Genomic DNA, 18,583 nt, shown 5'->3' on the forward strand with positions numbered 1-18,583 from the left:
GGGTAAATCTTCTGGTAATAATATCAAGTGAGCACTGCACACGTGGTATTTTGGGTGCTAACTGAAATCACTCTGCTTGATAATGTAGAAAAAACACCCAAAATATTTATAATTTTTTAATTGGTGTTCTATTATTGTTTAGTGGTGTGATTAAAAGAGTAATTAGTTTTTAAAAATACTGAATTTGTTTTGCATTAATCGCTTGACAATCGATGACCTCTCAAGGTCCCCTTCCAGCTCTATGGGTACGTCTACACTACAGCGCTAGTTCAAACTAACTTATTTCGAATTAGTTAATTCGAACTAAGCTAATTCGAACTAACGCGTCTAGAACTAAAAACTAGTTCGAATTAGCGTTTTGCTAATTCGAACTAGCAAGTCCACATTGAGTGGACCCTGAACAGGGCTTAAGGATGGCCGGAAGCAGTGCCGGCAGGGCATCAGAGGAGGACTTAGAGCGTGGAGATGCTGTCTCAGGCTAGCCGAGGGCTGCGCTTAAAGGGTCCCGACCCCCACCCCGGACACACAGTTCTAAGGGGTGCCCCGCTTGAAAACCAGTCCTGGCTTGGAGTGCCTGGAGTACCCACACTGGGCACATCACACCACTCGGCCATCAGCCCGGCTGCACTTGCCGCAGGCTGCCATCTGGGGAGAGGGGGCAATCGGGGGGCTGCAGGAGAGCTTCCACCCCCAGAAGCCCGCAGAGCCAGCCCAGTCCTCCCCATCGGGGGCTCGTACCCCATTCCTCCCTCACCTCCTTCCACTTACCCTTCCCTAGCCCCCCTTCTTATTGATGTACAAAATAAAGATAACGTTTCTTCCAACATTGACTCTGTCTTTATTGAAAAAAACTGGGGGAGACTGGGAAAAGGAGGTGGGAGAGGGGAAGAGAAAGGCTGGGAGAGGGGAGGGCAACTAACATGATCAGGGGTTGGTAACAGGTCCCAGATGAAGAGAGGCTACAGAGACTGGGACTGTTCAGCTTAGAAAAGAGGAGACGGAGGGGGGACAGGATAGAGGTCTCTAAAAGCAGGGGTTGGGTGGAGAGGGTGCATTCAGAAAAGTTCTTCCTGAGTTCCCATAAAGAAGGACTAGAGGACACCAAAGGAAAGGAATGGGTAGCAGGCTTGAAACTAGTAAGAGAAAGTTGTTCTTCCCAAAGCAAATAGTTAACCTGTGGAACTCCTTGCTGCAGGAGACTGTGAAGGCTACAACTAGAACAGAGTTTAAAGGGAAGTGAGATCAAGTCATGGAGGTTGGGTCCATGGAGTAGTCTTAGCCAGGGGGTAGGAGTGGTGTCCCTGCCCAAAGTTTGTGGAAGGCTGGAGAGGGATGGCATGAGACAAATGGCTTGGTCACTATCTTCGGTCCATCCCCTCCAGGGTCCCTAGGGTTGGCCGCTGTCGGCAGACAGGCTACTGGGCTAGATGGACCTTTGGTCTGACCCAGGACGGCCATTGTAAGCTCAGGGCTCAGGGTCGGGGGTCTCAGTGGACCCCCTTGATTTTCATGCACACCTGCTCCTGGGTGGCCAGGCTGGCAGCTCTCCTGCCCTAGACAGCCACTTTCCTGTGCCTAGTGCGGAGATCGTGGACGAGGTCCACGATGTCCGCACTAGCCCAGGAAGGTGCCCGCCTCTTGCGGTCCAGGGCAAGCTCCCGGGAGCTGCCAGGCTGGTCCCGGGAAGAGGGGGTGGGCTTGGGGACATCGGGTGGGTGGCTCTGTGCCGTGCCAGGTGCAGGGTCTGCCGGCTGGGTGCTGGCAGGCTTGCACCTGGCACGGGCACCGTAGCCAGCCCGTGCCCCTTTAAGGGGTCCGGGGCTGGGAGGGGGGCATAGAGTTTCCCTGGTGTTGGCCAGAGTGGCCACCAGGGAAACCTGGGGAGTGCTAGCCTCCCACTCGTTCGAATTAAGGGGCTACACAGCCCTTAATTCGAACTAGTAAGTTTGAACTAGGCTTAATCCTCGTTAAATGAGGTTTTCCTAGTTCGAACTAAGAGCTAGTGTAGCGGCTATGAATGTTAGTTCGAACTAACGTCCGTTAGTTCGAACTAACATTGTAGTGTAGACATACCCTATGAGTTGGTATATCTCCACCTCCCTGTTTGCTTCCCCCACACTCTGGGGTATCAGTTCTCAGTGTGTCGGAAGAGATCTCATTTGGTGGGAAGGGTATGATCCATGTCGGTACCTAACTCAAAGAGAAGGAGCAGTCTTGAGAATCCCTGTAGCTTGTCAGTCAACAGCCTATGGGACCAATGGAAGTTAGGCTCCAAAGTCTCTTTTTGAATCTCGGCCCTGATCCCCACCCTGTGCCATTACTCTTTGTTGGGGCATGCAAGAGGGAAAGTGAGGTTCTGAGTAGTGGTTGCTATGGCTATGGGGCATGGTATAGGCAGACACTGCTTTGACAGATTGATAGACGTGTTTGCTCCTTCTTCCTGCTTGTTAGGTGCCGGTAAAGTTGCCACTGTGCAATGCAGAGATAAGCTGCCTCTGTGTCCTGGACAGTCTCTCTGTGAAGCAATGGCCTATTTGCCCCGTCTCTTCCCCATTGCTCTGAGATACACCTGCTGGGTTGCGGCTCCTTCACCCTCAGTAATGAGCTAACTTCAACAAAATCTAGTAAATAAGTAAACAGGGGTGGGCATAATAATATTCATCATATGGTTACGTTTGTGTATTATATGGGTGTTTGTGTCACCAAACCAGGATGCATGGGATGATCTCATGTATAGGTGTGTTTGCATGCTAACTAAGATCAATGGGCATTTTGGGGCTCCCTGTGTTGTTTGGGGGTCCGAGACGGAACAAGTATCTGCAATAAAGAAGTCTGTGTTTCCCCATCTGCCTCTGGGTCAGCACTTTTCCAACACTTTTCACTCCAGAGGTCAGGAACTTGGTTCTTGCGAACACCTGTTTTCATACCTCACACTGCACCTGCAGCACATATTTTTGCAAAGAACAAGGACCAAACATGTGGAGGAAGAACAAATATACCAGGGAAACTCAATAAAGAAACTATTCTTTAATTGATTCTGAGCAGAATTTGGTGGCAAATGCATTTCTGTCTGGAGCAAGGGAATCCATATGGAATAATTAGCAATGGGATGCCCAAATTAGTGGACAATAAATATCATTAGCTTCCATGGGAGTGGAAGAGACCCAGAAGAACTCAAAAGTTGTTCCATTTCTGAAAGTATTGGGGTACTAGTATTCATGCATGGATGAGCGAAACAGAGGCTACATCTACAATATAAAGAAAAGTTGGAAAAAGAACTGCAATTTGTGTATCTGTTTCCACTTTTCTTTCGAAAGAGGCTTTTCCAAAATTTAGCGCATCTACATGGTGCCAAATTTTGGAAAAACCTGCTCTTTCATGCCATCCCTTCTTCCTTGTAAAACAATGTTTACAGGAATGGAGAAAGAACGTGTCTGCTTTTTCAGAAAATTTTCCAAAAAAGTGGAAGCATTCTTTAGACATGGCATTGGTTTTCTGGGATACCTGTGGTCTAGATGTAGCCGAAGAGCTTTACTAAAATGTGTGTCAGGACAATAAAGCCCATCTTTCCGATAGAAATGTGTGAATGAGCATTGCTTCAAAATTGAAAGAAAGAAAGAAAGAAAGAAAGAAAGAAAGAAAGAAAGAAAGAAAGAAAGAAAGAAAGAAAGAAAGAAAGAAAGAAAGAAAGAAAGAAAGAAATTGATCTCTGTTTTAATAGACGTTAATATTTGTCCCTGAAATTTCCATGTTGGTATCTAGGGGTGTGTCTAGACTACATGCCTCCTTCGACGGAGGCATGTAGATTAGCCAGATCGGAAGAGGGAAATGAAGCCGCGATTAAAATAATCGCGGCTTCATTTAAATTTAAATGGCTGCCCTGATCTGCCGATCAGCTGTTTGTCGGCAGATCGGGGGAGTCTGGACGCGACGCGCCGACAAAGAAGCCTTTCTTCATCGACACAGGTAAGCCTCGTGAAACCAGGTTTACCTGTGTCGATGAAGAAAGGCTTCTTTGTCGGGGCATCGCGTCCAGACTCCCCCGATCTGCCGACAAACAGCTGATCGGCAGATCGGGGCAGCCATTTAAATTTAAATGAAGCCGCGATTATTTTAATCGCGGCTTCATTTCCCTCTTCCGATCTGGCTAATCTACATGCCTCCGTCGAAGGAGGCATGTAGTCTAGACACACCCTAAAAGTAGGCAGTTTCAAAATAGCTTTTCTCAGGGACTCTTTGACCTCCTTGTTTCTGAGACAGTAGATGACAGGGTTGATCAAGGGAGTCAGAATGATATAGAAAACAGAGAATATTTTGCTTAGGAGCTTGGGTGTGTTGGCCGTTGGAACCACATAGATAGTGATCACAGTCACATAGAAAATTGTCAGCACAATGAGGTGGGAGGAGCAGGTGGAAAAGGCCTTTTGCCTCCCGGTGCTGGAGGGGATACCCAGGATGGTGGCGATGATGCAAATGTAGGACATCAGGGTCAGGAGACAGGGCACAAGCGCCCCGATGGCAGCAGAAACAAATGAAACCAATTCCAGAGTGCGGGTATCAACACACGACAGCTTTATCATGGGCGAGAAATCACAGAAGAAATGGTCAATTTCTTTGGAACCACAGAACGTTAATTGGAACAAAAAAATATTTACTACGGTGCAGCTCAGGAAGCTACTCATCCAGGACCCTCCCACGAGCTGGCCACAAACCCTGCAGTTCATCAGAGCAGCATAACGGAGGGGGTGGCAGATCGCTAGGTACCGATCGTACGACATGGCTGCGAGCAGCATAGCTTCTGTAGTTGACATGACACCAAAAATCCATAATTGCACAATGCAACCCTGAACAGAAACAATTCTGTCTCCAGTCAGGAGACTGGCCAGCAGCCTGGGTAGGAAGATGGAGGTGTAACAGGTCTCCAGGAAGGACAAGTTCCCCAAGAAGTAGTACATGGGCGTGTGAAGGTGCCGATCAGCCACCACTAGCACAACGATGAGGAGGTTCCCAGCCACAGTCACAAAGTAGATCACTAGAAACACCAAGAAGAGCAGGGGCTGCAGTTCAGGGCCGTTCCCAAATCCTAAAAGGATGAATTCTGAGATGAGCGTTTGGTTTCCTCCTTCTGCTTTTTCCATAATATGTGTCTAGAAAGAGAAAACCGCTCGGTATTGACGGAGCACGCCCAGTCAGGCTGTGCTGTCAGTTGCACTGACAAACCTCACACCACAGTTTCTCTCCAATGGAGAAATGAAGTTGTCAATGAAAAGAGGAAGATTCAGGTCATTAAGAGACAGAGAACATAAGAGCGGCCTGATTGGGTCAGACTAAAGGTCCATCCAGCCCAGTGTCCCCTCTGCTGACAGTGGCCAATGCCAGATGCCCCAGAGGGAGGGGACACAACAGGTAATTGTCACATGATCCCTCTCCTCTCACCCACCTCCAGACAAACAGAGGCTAGGGACACCATTCCTGCCCATCCTGCCTAATAGCCATCGATGGACCTAGCCTCCATGAATCTAGCTAGCTCTTTTTTGAACCCTGTTAAAGTCCTACCCTTCACCAATCTCTTAGTTTGGTGAGATCTTTCTGAAGCTCTTCACTGTCTTGAGCAGTTTGGTATCATCTGTAAACTTTGCCATCTCACCATTTACCCTTTCTCCAGATCATTTATAAATAAGTTGAATCGGATTGGTCCTAGGACAGACCCTTCGGGGACTACACTTATTACCTCTCACCACTCTGAAAACTTACTATTTATTCCTACCCTTTGTTTCCTGTTTTGAAGCAGTTCTCAATCCATGAAAGGACCTTCCCTCTCATCCCATGACAACTTACTTTACTTAAGAGCCTTTGATGAGGGACCTTGTCAAAGGCTTTCTGGAAATCTAAGTACACTATGTCCACTGGATCCTCGTCCACATGTTTATTGACTCCCTCAAAGAATTCTAGCAGATTAGTAAGGCATGATTTCCCTTTATAGAAACCAAGCTGACTTTCCCAGAATAAATTATATCCATCGACGTGTCTGACAATTTTATTCTTTACTAAAGTTTCAACTAATTTGCCCAGTACTGATTTTAGCCTTACTGGTCTGTAATTGCCAGGATCAGCTCGAGAGCCCTTTTAAAATATTGGCATCATATTAGCTATCTTCCAGGCCTTAGATACAAATGCTGATGTAAAGGATAGGTTACAAACCACAGTTATTGTTTCTGCAATTTCCCATTTGACTTCTTTCAGAACTCTTGGGTGAATGCCATCTCTTCCCGGTGACTTGTTACTATTAAGTTTATCAATTTGTTCTAAAACCTCCTCTAATCACAGCTCAGTCTAGGACAATTCCTCAGATTTGTCACCTAATAAGAATGGTTCAGGTTTGGGAATCTCCCCAATATCCTCCGCCATGAAGACTGAAGAAAAGAATTCATTTTGCTTCACCGCTATGACTTTATCATCTTTGAGGGTTCCTTAAGCATCGTGATCATCCAAAGTAGGTGACCCAGGGCACGGAATGCTATTTAATGTCCCATCAAACTCCCTTAACTTCCCTTTCACTTGAAATTTTTTCTTAGGTTGGGATTTTGATGTACATTTATCATATGTTTGCCATATGAGCAAATGCCATAGTTGACATAATTAAAAAAAAATCTGTTGATCAGAAATGAGGCCTATTCAGAATTTTAACATGGGTATTTCTCCCCTACAGTTAGAAACCAGAATTCAGAATTAGAATCTGCTTTGTCATATCAGTGCCAAGAGATCAAATAACCAATTTCAGTCGAATGAATTGCTATGAAGAAGTAAAATGTGGTTCAGGGACTGGGCAACAGGGAATGAATCGTGATGATTCCCTGTTCTGTTCATTCCCTTTGGAGCACCTGGCATAGGCCACTGACGGCAGACAGGACACTGGGCGGGAAGGACCTGTGATCTGACTCAGTGTGGCTGCTCTTGGGTTCTAAATTGGAGAGCCATCCATTGGTGGAATCCTAGAATCCCAGGTCTGGCAGAGACCTCTGGAGTCATCAAGTCCAGCCCTCTGCCCAAAGCAGGATCAACCCCAATTCAATCAGCCCAGCCAGGGCTGGGTCAAGCCAGGACTTAAACACCTCTAGGGATGGAGATTCCACCCCCTCCCTAGGGAACCCATCCCAGTGCTTCACCACCCGCCTAGGGAAAAAGTTTTTCCTAATATCCAACCTAGACCTCCCCCACTGCAACTTGAGCCCATTGCTCCTCGTTCTGCCGTCTGCCCCCACTGAGAACAGCCTCTCTCCAGCCTCTTTGGAACCCCCCTTCAGGGAGTTGCAGGCTGCTGTCAAATCCCCCCTCGCTCTTCTCTTCTGCAGACTGAACAAACCCAAATCCTTCAGCCTCTCCTCATGGGTCGTGCGCTCCAGCCCCTGAATCATCTTGGTTGCCCTCCACTGGACCCTCTCCAAAGCGCCCACATTGTTTCTGTAGTGGGGGGCCCACAACTGGACACAATACTCCAAATGTGGCCTCACCAGTGCTGAATGAAGGGGAATAATCACTTCCCTAGATCTGCTGGCAATGCTGCAGTTTAAGCCCATTGCTTCTTGTTCGATACTCAGAGGCCAGGATAAACAAGTTTTCTTCCTCCTCCTTATGACGCCCTTTTAGAAACCTGAAAACTCCTATCATGTCCCCCCTCATTCTTCTCTTTTCCAAACTAAACAAACCCAGTTCTTTCAGCCTTCCTTCATAGGTCAAGTTCTCTAGACCTTTCATCATTCTCGTTGCTCTTCTTTGGACTCTCTCCAATTTCTCCACATCTTTCTTGAAATGCGGTGCCAAGAACTGGACAGAACACTCCAAGGCTGTGTCTAGACTCTTAAAATGGATAAGGGATCTTTCGGAAAAGGCTTTATTTTCCAAAAGATCCGCGTCTAGACTGGCGCTTTTTTCCGGCAAAGCTCCGAGCCGGAAAAAAGCGGCAGCCATTTTTATGCTAATGAAGAGGGGGAGATTTAAATTCCCGCTTCATTTGCAATTGCGATATGTCTAATTTGCATCCCTTTTACGAAAAAGGGATGCAGTCTAGACACAGCCCAACTGAGGCCTAACTAGTGCAGAGTAGAGCAGAATGGAGAAGCTACAGTCAATATAACTAAGAGATCCACTGCCTAGGAACTGAAATCTGCCCTATCCTGACCCGATCAAAGCAGTGAGACATAATAAATTGTCTCCTGGTTTGCCTCTCCCTGAATGTTGAGAGGAAGAAGCACACTTGTGTGACTATACAGAGAATTTCTTTCCGAGTTATTTCATTTCATCACCCTGGTTTGTATTAAATCAAAAACACATTTGGGATGTGTCTACACTACAAAGAAAAGTCAGAAAACGATACACAAATTGTGAACTTTGAGTATCTTTCTCCCTTTTCTTCCGAAAGAGGCTTTTCCAACATTTGGCCCATCTACACAGAGCCAAATGTCGGGAAAAACCCCACTTTCGGAACATCCCATCTTTCTCATAGAACGTGGTTGTCAAGGCTGATCCCCCACATGATGAATGCAGAATTGGGGGCCTGCAGGAGTACCCCAAAACCTGATCTCTACCTAGGGAAGTAGTAGAGTCTCCATCCCTAGAGGTGTTTAAGTCTCGGCTTGACAAAGCCCTGGCTGGGTTGATTTAGTTGGGATTGGTCCTGCCTAGAGCAGGGGGCTGGACTTGATGACCTTATGAGGTCTCTTCCAGCTCTATGATTCTACGATTCTAGGTTTTGGTATAAAACTTCCCCCCAAAATCCTAAAAACCTGGATTTTGGGGATAAAAATCCACTGCCACCATCAAGTGCTTTTGAACCAGCAACTAGGGGTAGAGAATTGAAACCAATCCCAGGGGCACCCCAAAGAGAATGGAGAAAATATAAACCGCAGTCAGTGGTTGCTGCCCTCTAGTCAGAGACATGCAGCTATCCACAGACAGATTTTCCAGGACACAGAACTGAACCAATACCAGCTTCATGACAAAAGAAAGAGGTTTTATTATCAAAACAGTACTCCTGTTACAAGCGTATTTGGATTGGCTAGATCAGGCATGTCCAAAGTCCGGCCCGCGGGCCAATTGCGGCCCGTGTTCTGGTTTAATACGGCCCCACAGGTAATTTGGCAATATCTATCTTTTATGGCCCCCAACGAATCCATATGTATTGAGATGAATACATTGTAAAATCTCAGTTAATGTCAGTTGGTCTAAATCAGTTATAAATATATTTGGACACAACATGTATACTTGGTGTTATGTTCCTGTTCATATTTTTTGAACTTAAAAGTTGACAGACAACCTTTATTACCAATAATATGTAATGTACTTTACAATGTTCCTGACATATATTTCAGCTTCCTGGATTTTTTTTCATCTGGCCTTCTGATATGAAAGGCAGAGTGATTTAACACCTGTTTAGATTCGTCATCCATGTGACGAAATGAAAAGTATGCCGTTTGCAATAAACTTTGCATAAAATAGTTAATTTGCATTTAATTTTAATGGTTCAAAGAATGTCAGGCAAAATGGTCGGCCCTCACGCATGTTCACTTCATCAAATCTGGCCCTCTTTGAAAAAAGTTTGGACACCCCTGGGCTAGATGGTAAGAGTCACTAATTAATAAACTCATGGGGAATTTCCCATGGGCTCAAAACTTAGTTACAAAAAAGAGGAAAGCCCATTTCTAACAGCGCAGATATCAGATCCAAAATCCCACAGAAGAAAACCTAATGGATTTATCTAAACTTTATCCTACTTGCACATTCTGAAGAGTCTTTTTCTTGGAGACAGACATGTCTTCTGTCCCACTCAGTACCGGGAGAGCAAACTGGCCCAGAGACAAAGGAGGGAAATCCCCATAATTCCTGTGTCTCAGTTTGAAATCCCTACCTGCACTTCTATTGGCTGACCGCTACCTGGCTAGGTACAGGGACATAGTTAACCACTTAGTCCCCAGGCTGCTGGCCATCCCTCATGACCATGACAGTGGTTTACAGGGATGCCAAAAAAACGCACCTGCTTTTCCAAATTTTTTTTTTCTGGAAAAGCAGACACATTCCTTGGATGCAGCAGGGCTTTTCCAGGATCTCGGAAAAGCTCTGTCATCTAGACGTACCCTTGTTCTCTAAAACAGATGGATTGTATGTGATTATAAGGGATAGCCAGCAGATTGAAGGACATTAACTCGCAGAGAAACAAACGCACAAGCAAAGCTTACGACAAAGGTTCGATAGTCTGAGAATTAGAAGTTTCTCACCCTGAATCTGGTAGATTCTCAAGACACGGGTTGTATTTGCTTGGCAGCCTGTGTTTCCAGGTATCCAGACAAAGGCTAGAAATCCCTTCAGCCTGGCCTCAGAATTTACCCAGCAATATCTGTTCTCCTCAGATTTTTACAGGGATGCTCTTGCATGGGGTGTGAAGAAGTGACAATGAGATCACTTCCTACCTTTTATAGCTTCAGCACGGGGGGGAGGGGGCCTCTTTTGCTTCAAACCTCGGTTCCCGCAGCAGTTTGTGGGGAAAATACAAACACCCCACAATGGAGACCAGAGACTGGTGGTTCCCTCGCCTACTCTTGCAGACTCATAACAACTATTTACTTACCTGGTCTCTGGAGAGTTCTCAGGAAGGCTCACCAGGTGGGAGAGAATCGTCTCGTAGGGTCCGTTATGTTCCCTACAGTCTCATTAACCTGAATAGGTCCTTCCTAACCAACGATCAAAATGGAATGCAACTTTCCTAATGGGAATTCCTCGAGTATAACCACATTTGAAATAAAGATACAGAGTCCACATGCAGAACTTAAGATACCAAAATGATACATGTATTCAAATAAGATAATTATATTTGACAAATCCTAACTTTTCCAATGACACCTTACATGACTCATCTTGCACTAGCACTGTGAAGCACATGCTGAGCAGGGCTATAGAATCATAGGGCTGGCAGAGACCTCAGGAGTTGAGTCCAGCCCCCTGCCCAAAGCAGGACCAACCCAACTCAATCATCCCAGCCAGGGCTTGGCCAAGCCAGGACTTAAACACCTCTAGGGATGGAGATTCCACCCCCTCCCTAAGGAACCCATCCCAGAGCTTCTCCACCCTCCTAGGGAAATAGTTTTTCCTAATATCCAACTTAGACCACCCCCTACTGCGGAGGTAGGGTAACAGCATCTACCTACATCTACTGTCCCCATGGAATGAAGTTCCAGTTATATTCTTTCTTAAATGGTGACTGTCTGGGCTCGTCTAGACTACGCTGAAGTTTCAAAAGAGGATGTGCAAATTCTGCAGTAAGCCTCATTTTTTGAGGAAGAGCAGCTTTTCAAGAAAGGGGGGGAGGAATCCTGCAGAATTTGCATAACTTCTTTCAAAGCTTTGGCATAGTCTAGATGAGCCCTCTGAGGAGATGTTTTTTTCTGTTCTAAATGAGTGTGCATGTATCTCAGGGAAGGGTGTACATCCACGTTCCCTTTCATACTTACGATTTAGCACCATCTCACCTCAAATTGTCCCTCAGATTTTCTAGACTAGGGCTAAACTCTTGGCACAGCATTTTGTATTCTTTTCACCTCTAGATTATATTCAGATATACTAGATTATACTATTTCAAAGATAATTGATTGAGACAGAAGGAAAATCTCTATTCACCTGATGTATTAGATGGGTTGATCTGCTAGGTTAATAGAAAAAACCTGATTTTTTTTATATGAGCAGCTCTGAGGGCATAACAGAGAAAAGGAACAAGCATCAATTCCATTTTCTCGCTCTATCTGTAAAAAATGTTTCCTGTGGGATGACAGGAAAAGGCCCACAGGAACAAGCCCCACCCAGCAGGACCTTCCCAGGGCCTGTGTAGACAGCTGGGGTAGCCTAGGGCCCTAGCTCTTCTCTCCTCTTCCCAGTGGCTGGAGGGAAAGTCGAGTCTGGTGCGGTTTGGGGGAAAGCTGGACCTGTTGCTCAACACAGCCCACCCACTGGGGTTAGGGTTAGGTTGTGGTGGGGTGTAACAAGGGAGAGAAAGGGCCAGGCTGGTTAGGGGGAGAGAGAAGAGGGCCCTCGCTGGTGGAAGAGGGGAGCGAGTTCTGGCTGGTGGGGGGAGGAGGCACACAGGCTGGCAGTGGGGGGGAGGCATGGGAAGAAGGGAAGAGGAAGAAGGAGGGTCCGGTCCGGCACAGCAGAGGAAGGGGAAAAGGAGAATGGAGACCCAGGTCAGTGCAGGGGCAGGGGTAGGGAGAATGTGTCATAATTATGTGATTGGGGGAAGAACCAGGGTTTTCTACCCCCTGCGACAGGGGGATTGGTGAGTGCAGCAAGCAGGGGGCACAGACCCCAAGCACAGAAAGAAGAAAATTAAATGCTCCCCAGTTAAAAAATGCCATGGTTGAGCTCCTGGGTTAGTCTGATCTCTGCCCGTGGAACTCCAAATGTGGGCCATTAAGACACTAGGGAACATCTAGACTACAGGCTTTGGTCGAAAAAAGCCTCTGTCAACAAAGGGCGTCTAGACGACATCCACTTCTGTCGAAAAAGCAAGCCGCTTTGTCAACATGAGAGCATAGACGCAAAGGACAGTGTAGATGCAATAACGCCTTCTGTTGACAGAACTCTGCTGACAAAAGGCGTTATTCCTCGTAGAATGAGGTTTACCGCCATCGACAAAACTGCCGAGTTCTGTTGACAGAAGGCATTATGTCAACAGAACTCAGCAGTAGTGTAGACGCAGTTATAGTTTTGTCGACAAAAGTCCACTTTTGTTGACAAAACCCTGTAGTCTAGACGCCCCCATAAAGAAAGTTTCTGACTAATTCTTGATATTGGCTGTGATGTTCAAAGTAACCAAAGGGAATTAAGCACCCAAGGTCCTTTTATAGTGAAAGGGATTTGGGCACTCACCTTTCCATGCTGCCTGGAAAGGCCACACTATGCAGCCTGGTCACATAATGTACACCTCTCCTTCTGGTACTTTCAACAAGGGTGATGGACTACCTTTCCCAGAGCATGAGGGGATTGGCTGAGGATGTGGGAGGGGAAAGGGGGAGACCCATGGATGTCACGAGGCATACCTGCGCCGGTCAACAAAGGCTTCCTTGTCCACAGCGGCGCGTCCAGACTGCCCCGATCTGCCGACAAACAGCTGATCATCAGCTGGTCGGCAGAGCACGGCAGCCATTTAAATTTAAATGAAGCCGCGATTATTTAAATTGCGGCTTCATTTCCCTCTGACAATCAGCCTAATCTACATGGCTCCATCGACGGAGCCATGTAGTTTATGCACACCCCTAGTGTCAATGAATCCTCTATGGCATCATTTTATCCACTATGGCAGGCACCTCATCTTTAAGCAAATGAAACCTCTGGCCCCAAGTCTCTGTTGGGCAGCAGGGGTGTAAAAGTGGAGCAATTCCAACTCCCCCAGTGGCATAACTGTGGTCAGAACCTGACTCATGATCTCTTGAGGAAAACACGCTGGTGCAGACACCATCCTGGTGTAACCACCTTGAAGTGAAGGGAGTTACTTGGGGGAACAATTTGGCCCAATGTATCGAAAGCACTCTGCATTTTACTAGCAATATGTCAGGGGATAGGACACAATCAAGGTTGCTGCTAATTAATACCCACAGGTACTAACTGCAAACCGTCCATCCCCAGTGGTATTTATTAGAGAAGACACAGTATAGAGTCTAGTGAGGATTTCTTGGGTTGGGTTTATACATCAGACATGTGCGTTCCAAATCCCCCACTTGTCACAAACAGGCAGCCAGCTGGGCTTTTCACCGATTTGAATCCAGGTGCTTTTGGTACTGTCTGAATGGTGGTAAAATCTGAAGAGAGGTGGGTAGCATTGACCTGTTTCATACTGGATAGATGATAGTGCTGTGGTTCAGTAACACCATCGATGGAATAACGGACAGATTCTGTAAACCTCATTCCATGAGAAAGAACGCCTCTTCCAAAATAGCTATTTTGACATAGCGGGAGTGTGGATGCTCCACTGCTGCTATTTCGAAATAGTCCCTCCCCCAGGGCCATTCAAGTAATTACTCCCCAGTGCCTCCTAAGGCTCTGAATTAAGGTAGCACGTCCACACGAAGAGAGCTTGCCTCAGACTAATTTTGAGACTTCCCTGTAGCGTAGACGTGCTATTTCAAAATAAGCTATTTCAGAATAATTCTTCCAGAATAGCTTATTCCAAAATAAGTGTGCATTGTAGACGTACCCCTATAGTTGCTGTTAACAGACTGTAAAGTTTGTCGGGGAATTGTTGGGATGCAAAATACAACTTCCCACATAATTGATGGTGTTGCCAGCACAACCACTTCAGTTTCGCACTGGGATAACTGAGGTCAAAATCAAGATTGTAGGTGATGATTCTGAACTCTATTACCCCGGTTAGACAGTGGGAGCATGTCTCTACTATATGGAAGATTGGAGCTGCTGTGGTCGATCTTCTTGGGTTCAATTTAGCGAGTATAGTATAGACTCACTAGACTGAACTCAAAGAGCGCCCCCGTTACGGCCGATACTCCTGCTTCTCATGAGTAGTAAGGGAACTCCCGTCAACCTCCCACTGGGTGGATGGTGATTTAAGATACATTGACTCCAGCTACATAATTTATGAAGCTGGAATTGCGTGTCTTATTTCAACTGTCCCATGTAGGGTAGTCCTGACATATCTCCATGTACAGCTACAGATTTATTACCAGACAAACCTTGTGCAACAGAGTTAGGCATTAAGGCCTAAGAATGCATAAAACACAATACCACATCCTAAACATCTTAAAACAAGGGGCTAGACCCCTTTGATAACCTCTGAACAGCTTGCAGGGGTCTGTCTATGGAGAAGAGATTGAAATCCACTCTTCTACAATACTAGCAACCTTTCATGGACCACTTAAACCTCGTCGGCAGACCCCAGGGGTTCACGGCTGACAGATGTAGAAACACAGCAATGAGTCACTATGTTCATTGACTGCGAATTCCAAAGATGCTAAAGTGCATATGGTATCCAGGTCCCACCAAAATTTAATGGGAGTTGGCTGCCTACATCCCATCCTCCTTAACAACTAAGAACAAGTGTCCTGTAGTAACCGTGGATTTCAGGGCTGGCTGCTAATAGGATGACACTACATCCTCTTCCTCTCTTGACTCCACAAAACATTCATTAATCCCAGGAGGTGAGAAATAATTCCAACTATTGTACTCCAGAAAGTATGAATCACTTCTGCCAAAACCTTTTCATCTTGTCCTAAGTTGGAGGTGAACTTGCTCCAGCCTGCGAGAATGTGTTTACATATTTTGTTGTTTCAACAGTGCCAAAAATACCGATGCCAAGTTCAAGTACCGGACACTGAACTTGCAAACGATCATCTGCTTTTGACAGGCCCTGACTTTTCCCCACAGCAGAACTTTGGGGGACTTTGATTCAGGTCTCAGGCCTTACCCCAGGCCCATGTTTTAGGGTCTCTCTTCCCTTTACTCACCTTGCAAATCCTACTTTTTGATACGCTGATTTTAGTTCATTGATTTCTGGTTGTCGACTCCTCTGGTTTGCCACTAGTAATCTTAACACTGTCCATATGAACTATCAATAAAAGCTCCTCTTTTCAAATTAACTTAGGCCTCTGCTTTCTTACATTTTTTCTTAAACAATTTTATATAAATGACCAGAGTGGGATATTTAAATCCTGGGCTGGATTTGCAATTTTGAATGCCTACATTTGCAGTCCTATTTCAAATTAGGCTGCAAGTGTAGACACACCCTAAGGTACATTTAAAAATGACAGCCAATGACAAGGAGACTGAAACTATTGTCAAGTAAAGGCAAGGGTCTTCTTGGACTGTGTTGGGCATTTCGTTGACCAGGAAACTTTATCCAAGACTGTTTTTAACAAATGTAGTCCCCTTCCCCCCAGGTAATGCCAACTGGGGAAGGTGTTTTCATCTCAACAGATACTTGGGAAGGACCTTTTCAGGGTAATGAGCCATTAGGGAAAACAATATATCTAAGGAGAAACTAATCTCCCACCTGGTGAGCCTTTCTGAGAATGCTCTACAGAGAACATAAATCATAGTTGTTACTCTACAAGAGCGATTTACCAGGTCATGTGACTCCTGGGATGTCGGTGTTTTTCCACAAGGTGGTCTGAGAACCAAGATTTGAAACAAAGGATTCCCACCCGATACCAACACTATATAAACAGGGAGTGATCTCATTCTTTGTGCTTCACTTCTCACCCTAGCGGTCTCCTAGAAAGGCTGAAGGATCAAAGAATGAACTGGCTAATGCGTTTTCTACCCTGCGCATGGAAACCTTCAGAGCCCAAGAGGCAAAGCTAATGACACTCATGCCTTGAGAATCTACCAGATGACTGGTGTCATCAGTCAGGGTAAGATACTGCACTTTCATAGTCAGTCTAGCCAGTGTGTTAAACTCACTTTGTGTTTTTGTTTAATTCCTGATAATTTGCTCTGGTCTCTTCCCCATCCCTTATAATCACTTAAAATCATTCTTGCGTAGATCGTAACTTGTTTGTAGTTCAACCTCAGCCAGTGTGAAGTGAAGTAAAGTGTCTGGGTACAATCTCAGATACATTAGCTGAAGTGTGCATGTTCCTCTCCACAGTGCGGGAAAGTTGACCAGAGGAGCAAATCAGAAGACATCAGCGCTTCGACCAGTGCAGGGTAGTACAGCTCTGGTGTTATAAGTTTCAAGTCCTGGTGTATACATAGTTTATGTAAGTGCATCAGAAGTCACTGGGTCAATAGAACAGAAGGCAGGATACATCAAGAAGTGTGCAGGGGAAAAGCAAAGAAGAACTATTAGGATCATTGGCTCTGATACTTTTGCTTTAACTGTAAGGATCTGCTACTTCTCTTTAAGCATATGCGTGTTTTATTCTGCATTACATTTGGAGAAATTCAATCTCTCTCTCTCTATCTCCAATTCTGTTCATAGATATCACATTTTTTAGTCCAGCTTTGCATTTTTCTCCAGTCATATTTGCCACCCTGGTTAAAAATGTGTCTTATTTTTCTCATGATAATCTTTCTCTTTTTTTGCTTACATTTGCCTGGGCTATGGTCTCAGGCCAGGTCAGCACCGGACCCAGCCACTCAGCTTAAGGTATGCAACTCCAGTTCCATAGAATACGTAGAATTCATAGCTGAAGTCGGCTTAATTTAAGCTGAGATTCGTGGTGTCTGCAAAGAGGGCGGCGGATAGGAGCAAATGCTCCTGTCGGCTTCCCTTACTCCTTGCAAAAGGAGAAGTACAGGATGCTGGCAGGAGCACACTCTGAGTTTGATTTAGAAAGTCTTAACTAAACGCGCTAAATCAAATACCGGAAGATCGATTGTGCTAGCGGCAATCTTCTCTGTAGTTAAAACAAGCCCTTAGCTGTGCTTCACTAAATCATCCTGGAGCTGATGCCGTTTCCCTTGGTGTAACTGAGATCAGGAAACAGTCCATGGTGTGTGTTTAGCATTGTGCATTTGTGCATGTATTAAATGGTGCATTTTTCTTCTTTTCTTGAAATAGAGCACACGCCGGGCAGACTGTCAAACTAACCTTCTCCTCTTCTGTGTTTCGGGAGGTGTCTTAGGAGGTATGTCTGTATTGCTACAGCCCTGGATAGCCACGGACACGTTTGCTGATAGTGGAGAGGACACCTGTGAAGGGCTCTACCCAGCCGCTGAGTGAAGTGGCGGGCAGGGAAAGGATGTGCCAGGGCCCTCTCTGACCTTTGATGAGAGCATAGGAAAATAAGAAATTCATGCAGGATCAGACAAAAGGTCCATCTAGCCCAGTGTCCTGCCTGCTGACAGCGGTCAACGCCAGAGTCCCCAGAGGGAGGGAACACAACAGGGAATACTCACGTGATTCCTCTCCTTTTATCCACTTCCAGACAGAGGTGAGGGACACTATCCTTACCCATCCTGGCTAACAGCCATTGATAGACCCAGCCTCCGGGCATGCATTTAGCTCTTTTTTGAACCATTTTGTTCTAGCCTTCACAACATCTTCTGGCGAGGAGTTCCACAAGTTGACTGTGAGCTGAGTAAAGAAACCCTTCCTTTCATTTCCTTTAAACTAGTTGCCTATTAATTTTATTGGGTGACCCCGGCTCTTATATTGTGGGAATAAGTGAATAACTCTTCCTTATTCACGTATTCTGCACCAGTCATGATTTTATAGACATCTATCATATCCTCCCTTAGTCGCCTCTTTTCTAAATTGAAAAGTCTTTTTAATTGCTCTTCATAGGGCACATGTTCCAAACTCCATATCATTTTTGTTGCCCTTTTCTGAACCTTTTTCAGTCCCAATATATCTTTCTGGGGATGAGGCGACCACATCTATATGCAGTATTCAAGATGTGGGCTTACCATGGATTTATATAGAGTCAATAAGATATTTTCTGTGTTATTCTCTATCCCTTCTTTAACGACTCCGAATATTCTATTTGCTTTTTTGACTGCCACTGCACACTGAGGGTATGTCTAGACTACAGGGTTTTGTCGACAGAAGTTTTGTCGACAAATACTGTCGACAAAGCTTCTGTCA

At 45.6% G+C, this 18,583-nt stretch overlaps 1 protein-coding gene across 1 annotated transcript; it reads right to left on the bottom strand.

Annotated features, from left to right (window-relative positions):
- Positions 1-3,242: 3,242 nt before the first annotated feature.
- On the bottom strand, positions 3,243-9,809 carry LOC142821294 (olfactory receptor 6C75-like). Its single transcript, XM_075912145.1, has 3 exons — positions 9,771-9,809; positions 4,194-5,147; positions 3,243-3,248 (listed from the first exon to the last, which is right to left on the bottom strand). The coding sequence occupies exons 1-3, from the start codon at positions 9,807-9,809 to the stop codon at positions 3,243-3,245; spliced, it is 999 nt and encodes a 332-aa protein (XP_075768260.1).
- Positions 9,810-18,583: the final 8,774 nt, after the last annotated feature.

This window comes from Pelodiscus sinensis, chromosome 30 (genome assembly GCF_049634645.1).
Source record: "Pelodiscus sinensis isolate JC-2024 chromosome 30, ASM4963464v1, whole genome shotgun sequence".
In the NCBI taxonomy this organism is placed as follows: Eukaryota; Metazoa; Chordata; order Testudines; family Trionychidae; genus Pelodiscus; species Pelodiscus sinensis.

Excerpts from the sequence above, each read along its gene's own strand:
- LOC142821294 (XM_075912145.1), bottom strand. The coding sequence starts at position 9,809 with ATGTCTGTCTCCAAGAAAAAGACTCTTCAGAATGTGCAA. Across the intron at positions 5,148-9,770 it reads AGACTCTTCAGAATGTGCAA|ACACATATTATGGAAAAAGC; the intron begins GTAGGATAAAGT and ends TTCTCTTTCTAG.